The following is an 8,149-nucleotide window of genomic DNA, read 5'->3' as shown; positions in this document are numbered from 1 at the left end:
TACCTTAACCAAAAAAAAAATGTCTATAAGAAACTCAAATTAAATTTTATGGGCGTTAGAAAAATTCATATTTTTACAACATTTGATATTCACTCGATTTCTTACGTAACGATTTTCTTATTTTGTTGTAATTAAAAAACGAGTGACTGTAGAAACTTGAAAATTTCACTGAATGTTTATATTAGCATTTTATATATACGATAAAATTTTTAAAATAATTTGACTCTTTTTGAGCTGTTTACGGACATTGTAAGTTTTAAATTTTTTTAGTTTTTTTTTTCTATAAATATCAATAAAGTTTTATCTGTTGGGCCAAAAAGTGTATAAATTTAATACAAAGCTCCTGATATATTGTTACAATATCAGTTGAAAAATATTAAAAATACATAGGCACAATTTTTTTTTATAAGCATTTAAAGATCAAATTTTGACAAAATTTATCAAATTTTAATTTGAAAAATTATTTTGTAGTTAAAAATTTATAAAATGTTCAATTTTTGTATCTAAGAATTAAAAATTTAAAACAAGATTCCACGTAAGTAATTAATTCTGTTACCAAAAAATCTAAAATATACATTTAAACGGTTTATTTTTATAGTCATTTAAAGTACAAATTTGGACGAAATTACATATTAAAAACCTAGGATAACTCTTTTAGTTATTTTGTTGTGATTGTATAATATTATTCGTGGGTACTTGAAACTTCTAAAGTATACTATCATATATCTATGATTTTACCACGGTTTTTTGTTGATGTATAACGCGTTATAACTTATAAGTACCTAATAGATATTATGATATGATTAATTTGGAATTTATTATAGGTACCTATTATAGGTCAATTTTTTTTTAATACCATAGATAAGTATATATATGTCTAATACATAGACTGATATACCGTCTCCGCTCAGAATCGTTTTTCTTATACAGTGATATTATATCATTGAATTCAAATTTAATACTGTCCATTATACAGTGACCCACTTCTAACCTACTGTACAGCAGAGCGACATCCACTTACCCACCTTTTTTTTTTTTACATTCTTATAAAGAACCCTAAAATACACATGTTGGAAAAAAAAAATTTGAAAAATCGATAGGTTGCTAAACCAGATTTATGCCAAAAAATCATACAAACAAAATCAATTATTTATTTACTCAAATATTTAATTATACCTTATTTTTTAATATTTATATTATAATTTGAAAATTTCTTAACTGCTGTAGCACGCACGACACAATAACATTAATATTTAATTTTGTTAAATAATAATAATTTGATATCAATAACTTTTTTTTTTATGATAATCAATTAATATATTTTTTAAAATTGTTCTTTTTTTCCTTGGTCTTTTTTACCGATTACCATAAGCTGGCGAGCACCCTTTCAATTAAAAACTTATAAATAGTTTATTTATTTATTTATTTGATACGTTGTGTCACTCAATATTTTTCAGAACTGACTATCCACTATACGTACCTACCCAGTACCCACCCACCACCCCTTTTAGCTGTGAGACAATTGTCTCACAAAAATCCTCTCGCGCCGCCACTGAGTCTGTAAGTAAAATGTAATGAAATTATTGCTGCGTTACTGAAAAAGTAATTGCGTTACAGTAATTTGTAATTTGCGTTACGTTACTACCCAACACTGCATATACATATATTTACACACCCACTACACACTAGCACTCACAAATCTTGATGGCCGAATCCACCCACTTCTTTTGTATTGCTAATAGGTACTTAAAATTTAAATACATATAACATACACAGATCAGTCAGTGTGTGAAAAAATTGCGCAACGAAGCATTTTGGTGAGCTAGTGTGGATAATATTATCTTATCTAATCGGCACGTTCATTATAGATATTTTGTATTTTGTAATACTTTGCTCTGTAGCTTAGCGCTGTTGGCTTCTACTAGTCGCTCAATGCGACTGAGAGTAAGTATTTCCCGCTACTACTAGCTCCCGGATGGGTGACCACCCTGCAGGTTCGTAGTAGTAAAATCCTCGTCACACAATAAACGTGTTTACTTACCTACCGCAACAACACCTTACCATACCAACCATACCTACCACAGTTCATAATCCCTAAAAAAGCTAATGGCCAAAGTCGCCAGGTTGAAGATCAAATTATATGAATATTTTATTAAATATTGCATTTATACGGTTGCTATTAATTTCGTATTTTTATAACAGTTAATATTTACATAAGCATCGATGACTGTTCACCTTTCTAGTGTCAGTTACCTATTAGGTCAGTATTTTGATTGTGAATTTATTTTTAACAAACACCATTGGAAGTATAACTGATAGAATTTTCTTTTTCATCCAAAATTGCAAATTACAGTTAACATAACTGGAAATTAGATACGTTTTTTATATTGTCTTATGTTGTATAGTGTTCGTGAACACATCTATATAAAAAAAATTAAGCAATTTAAATTACAACAATTAAAATCAATTACCTACAACTTTTTTCCTATTTTTTATTTCAACGTTTATAAGACCTTTGATAAATGTTTCTTGTACCCAACTCAAATTATATTATTTATTTCGAATACATTACTATATTTTATGATGTCGATACTATGACGTATTTATATCCCACGGCGTAATAGATAGACTATTTAGCTACTGGTAGGAAATATTCACGCAGTGATCACCCGCAGACTGCAGTACCCCAGTCTGTGCTCCTGAGTCTCCGAAGCAGTAACACGATAAAAAAAAACCGATTTCTCGCGACTCGCTGGACAAAAACTTATAAGAGTTTAAAAAAAATAAACTGTTTTCAAGATAAAATCTGTTTCGATTGGGTACTTAGGTAGGGCGTAGTTATTCTTGGACGTTTGTTATCGCTATGGGTTATCGTATTTTAAAAATCACTTACTTATTATTTTAGTCGGGTACTGGATATAATCTTAATTGAGCCAAAATCAAATTATTTCTCATTATTTTGTAGTTGAAGTATATTATAATATAATATACCTATTGTTAAATAATTAATTATTAATTAATATTCAATACATTTTATTTATATACCTACCTATTTCAGATCCAAAAAACATGGCACTCAATACAAGTTATGAATCATTGAGCTTGGCAAATCATGATTTTTCGTTTTCATTGTACAAGGTAAAGACATAATTTTTTTATTATAAATATTATTTGTTTTACCTAATTATTACACTTAAATAATTTAGGAATTGGCCAAAACTGATGAAGGGAATATTTTCTTTTCTCCATTCAGTATTCATGTGATTATGTTTATGGCTAGCATTGGAGCAGCTTCAAAAACCTTTGACGAAATTATAAACACTATACATTTAAATAAAACTACTCATTCAATGGAAGGATATAGGGAGTTGTTGGAAGATTTACTAGTGAGTATAATGTATATTATACGAAGTCTGACGTGTATAGATTCAATTGTTTAACTTTTTATGTTTTTAACAATATTATGAAATTTATAGCAATGGAATAAAAACTTTCAATCAATTATCATTGTAATTTATACTTAAAATGTAGTCTTATTAATGTCGTCAGATTAAGTATAATTAAAACTGTATAAAATAGTTGAATGTATTGACGTTATAAGCTTATTACAACTAAAAACTTATTCTCGTAAATGTTGTCAAATAATGAATAATTAAAACCATATGAAAATGGTTAAATGTATTTACGTTTTAAACTTATAAAAATAATATATAATAATATGTAGTAATTTAATACTATTTAAGAGTGATAATGATAGTCTGAAACTAGCAACCGGAATGTTTGTTGATGAAATTTTCAAAGTTAAAAAAAGCTTTGTGGAAAACTCTATGAAATATTTGAAATCTTCAATAGAGAAATTGAATTTCAAGAACGAACCAAAAGAACAGCGCCGATATTTAAATAATTGGGTTTTAAGCAAAACCAATAAAAAAATCAAAGGTTTATTTTCTCAAGGTTATTAACTTATACAATATGTTTATATTGAAATATAGATAATGTATGTAAATAATGATCCAATATATTTTACAGATTCCATTACTAACGACACTGCCTTAATATTGGCAAATGCTGTGCATTTTCAAAGTACTTGGATATATAGTTTTAATGATGCAGAAGACGACTCATTTTATGTTACTCCAAGTGACAAAGTACCAGTCAAAATGATGACTCTCGTAGATAATTTGCAATACTATCATGATAATGATCTACAATTCGCCGCACTTAAATTACCCTATAAAGTGAATATTGCTTTATAAATGTAAATTTAATATTTTGAAAAATTTAAAATGTTGAATTTTTTGTTTAGTTCTATGCTTTTAATATGATCATTTTATTGCCCGATGTTAAAGATGGTTTGAAAGATCTGGAAAATAACTTTTCAAAAATTAATTTGAATGATATTTCGAATAAAATGTCCAAGTATGATGTTACTGTCAAATTGCCTCGTTTCAAATTAGAACAGTCACTGCAATTAGATGGTACACTATCCAACGTGAGTATATTGACGAAAAAAAATAATCTATATTTATTTATTTATGTAATATTTTTTAGCTTGGATGTACAACAATGTTTACAGAATCAGCAAACTTTTCTAACATTGTTGAACATGGTGAACTGTATGTGAGTAAAGTCTCGCATAAGGCATATGTTCATGTCAATGAAAAAGGAACTGAGGGTGCAGCGGTTAATGGTATCACAATTTATTTTTCTTATTGGGAATTGGTTATCGTTCTTCTTTTATCTACTTTTTAGAGGAAAAAATAACATTTTTGTCACGCCTGCACCGAAAATTTAGTTTTCGATGATGGTTGAAGGCGATTTTTTTCCATCAAGTTAAGGGGTGGGAAATTGGGAATACCCACAGTGCTGAGCGGTAAATTGGAAATCCCATAAAATGCTGTCCGGTAAATTGGGAATTCTCAAAAGTGCTGGGCGCACATATCACGCTTATCCCCTTGCACGACAAGACACTGAAATCTATACAGTCTACACAGTCCCTAAAAAACATAAACTTTTGGTTACAGCATCTTGTATTAATATTATAACCTCCGTGCATGACACTTAAAATAAATAAAACCAAATCGTTTCTTTCATGAAATATTGTTTTCGCTGATAGAAAATTAATTTCCGTATTTTAACAATTTTATAAGTAATTTATCCTAATAATTTATCTCTCTCATTATTAAATAAACATCACACCAAGGTTTGTTATATCGAGTCTTTTTTCTGACATATGAAATTGATGTATTTAAACAGATTTGCAGATAATATATTTATATCTAAATTAAATTATTTTAAATAAATATTGATTCAATATAATAATAAGTGTATTTGACGTTTAACAGTCATGGCTTACAAGAAGAGTTTGCAAACCATATCAGTATATCACAAAGGGCAAATTGAATGAGACCACTATCTGCCAATTGGTGACCCTTGATATACCTAAACTATAAAGAATTGTATTAGAATCCTGCTTAGAATCAATGGTTACTCAGATCAATTTTAAGGGATTAATATGTGATTAAATAACAACTATCCATTGCAAACATTTATGAACAATTTTTTTAAAGGTTATAGTAGCTTTTATATTAATTCTTATAGGTAGTGAAAAGTTATTGCAGTTTAAAGATTTTATTAAATACCTACATTATTAGGTATTATATTAGGTTTTAAACCAATATATAGGTATAATATAAATATTATATTAAATATTGTTCTATGTTATTATAGAGCTTATTATAATGGTTAGTGATTACACAGTTGCCATAAGAATGATAAGATGGGCTAAAGTATAATTTATAATTAATTTGTATACTATAATAATATGCTTTAGCTATGATAAAATATAATTTTAATCATTGATTGATCTTTGTAACCTTGTTGTTGTTTCATATATTATGACAAATAAAGATAACAAACTTTGGTGTTGATTCTTCTTATTTAATATATAATATATTAAAAAAATTAGGTGTGGCAATTCGTATGAAGATAAGTTTAATAATTAATGAACGTAAAGATGTCGTTGTTGATCATCCATTTGTATTTTTTTATTTCAACTAAAAGTCGTAGCGTTATTTTTGTAGGTCGAATGACCAAAATTGATTCAATGGTACAATATCTTACTAAAGAAATGTATTTATAATTAGGTAATTCATTTTGTTAACAAATTTAATTATGTTGACCCATATTATATATTATATATATGTAATTATGTTGTTAACAACTTTATTAGTATTATTTTTTTTGTTGAAGAATGGAGATTATATGTATTAGTAACAAATTATTTATGTAATTGATATCATTTAAATGTATAGTATGAACAGGTCTAATACTCTGTTCTAATACAAGTGTGTGCTTATGTTATTAGGAATGACTTTACTTACCCGGTGTTTGATGACCCCCAGATCATACAAAGAAGTTATGTTTTTTGCAAACTGTCCATACATCTTCTTTATAACGGGCAAAGAACAATGAACTTTTATTTTTGGCGGAGTACAAAACTTATCTGAAAATTAAAAGCTACCCAAATGTTATCCTATTATTAGTTACCCGTTTCAATTTTATCAGTATTTTCGCACATTTATATTATTATTTCATAGTTGGTTTATTATTGTTAGTCTTAACGCACACGTTAATCATATTCTCAATCAAATTTGTTTTTGCCAACTATTTTTTTTAGTTGAAAACTTATTAAAATAAATGGTAAATGCTAATACGGATACACTATTTATATTATTTAAGCAACATTATTAGTTTTATTTCACATTGTACATTATTAGGGTATATCACAGCCATTATAGGCGTAGTCAGACCTTTTTTTCAGGGTATGCAAGAAGTCTGTGTACTACGGTAAGTCCTTGGGGTGTAAATAATGGTAGATACATGAATTTTTCACTAAATATTTATATTAGAATTTTCTATACACGATAAAATTTTTTTAAGTATTTAGACTTGTTTAGAGTGCTTTACGGACATTTTGAGTTTTTAATTTTTTTAGTTTTTTTTCTATACCTAAATGTCAATAAAATTTTATTTGTTGGATCAAAAAGATTGAAAAATTAATATAAGGCTCTTAATATATTATTACATGACAGTTGAAAAGTATTGATAAAACAGTCACAATTTTTTTTTACAAGTATTTAAAGTTCGAATCTTGACAAAATACGTAAAAATGTACAAAATGTGCAAATTATTTTGTTCAATAGTTTTTGATATATAAGTTGTGAGTAGGTAATCATAAAAAATGTTAAAAACTTTATACACAATAAGTAAATACTAAATAGATACAAATTAAATAAATAAGTATTATGAGTCAATGGTACAATTCATTTTTTTGTGAACAGTAATATTATTGTTAATTTATAATTGTAGAATTTAATTGCTAAATTTTAAGTATTCTTATTTCTATTTATTTTATTCAACAACTAATGTTAAAACCATGTTTAAGCTATAAGACTATTAAGTATTTGGTAACATTCATTAATTTTGCTTGTGCTGTATGTTGCAAATTGATTAAATACTTAAATGTATGCAAATTTATAATATTTTTAATTGTGTCATCCATTACATCTGATAAACACCTAACAACTAGGTAGTTAATTTGTTAATTTCATTGTATACCTATTTTGTTTGTTACTTGCATGTTTGCTTCTATGCTTACCTACTATATAATTTTCAAAACATTTGATATGTTGTTCTGTACCTTATTATAAGAAGTTTTATTTTTATACAGGTTTAAATGCAATTATACGGACCATGCCTGATCGTCTGCCCAAGGTGTATTTTGTTGCTGATCACCCTTTTCTTGTTTCGATTGTATCTAGAACAAAGACCATTTTATTTATGGGGCGTTTATCAAATCCCTTAAAATAACATTATTTCTAACTTTCGGTTATTAAACAATTAATGTACCATTTGGCATTTTTCAACGCTTCTTTTTTTTTAATCATAATAGTTTTATGTTACTACTGGTGGGTGAAGTGGGTTATGTGGATAATATTGTAGACTTCAATCTCTGATATTCATTTGTAGCGTACCACATGATACGTACCACATAATATACCACATGAGAATATACCCTTTAACACATGAGGGTTGCATCCATGGGCGCCGTGAGGGGGGTGCAAGGGGGTTTTCTATGGGGAAAATT

General features: G+C 27.4%; 1 protein-coding gene across 6 annotated transcripts in view; it reads left to right on the top strand.

Annotated features, from left to right (window-relative positions):
- LOC100167597 (serpin B4) overlaps positions 1–7,915 on the top strand; it is an 11,387-nt gene extending 3,472 nt beyond the window's left edge. For 2 of the 6 annotated variants that reach the window (XM_008192014.3, XM_008192012.3), the window contains 7 exons: positions 3,059–3,138; positions 3,207–3,386; positions 3,744–3,954; positions 4,030–4,238; positions 4,307–4,492; positions 4,552–4,690; positions 7,733–7,915. In XM_008192014.3, coding sequence (XP_008190236.1) covers positions 3,070–3,138; positions 3,207–3,386; positions 3,744–3,954; positions 4,030–4,238; positions 4,307–4,492; positions 4,552–4,690; positions 7,733–7,872 — 1,134 coding nt within the window. In that variant the 5' untranslated portion in view covers positions 3,059–3,069 and the 3' untranslated portion in view covers positions 7,873–7,915. Of the gene's footprint in view, positions 1–2,605; positions 2,828–3,058; positions 3,139–3,206; positions 3,387–3,743; positions 3,955–4,029; positions 4,239–4,306; positions 4,493–4,551; positions 4,691–4,752; positions 5,067–6,367; positions 6,982–7,732 lie in introns of those variants that run through there. The other 4 variants (XM_029488991.1, XM_008192015.3, XM_016800471.2 and 1 more) reach the window with 4 other exon arrangements.
- Positions 7,916–8,149: the final 234 nt, after the last annotated feature.

Source organism: Acyrthosiphon pisum, chromosome A2 (genome assembly GCF_005508785.2).
Source record: "Acyrthosiphon pisum isolate AL4f chromosome A2, pea_aphid_22Mar2018_4r6ur, whole genome shotgun sequence".
In the NCBI taxonomy this organism is placed as follows: domain Eukaryota; kingdom Metazoa; phylum Arthropoda; class Insecta; order Hemiptera; family Aphididae; genus Acyrthosiphon; species Acyrthosiphon pisum.
This window is presented reverse-complemented; position numbering and strand designations above follow the sequence as displayed.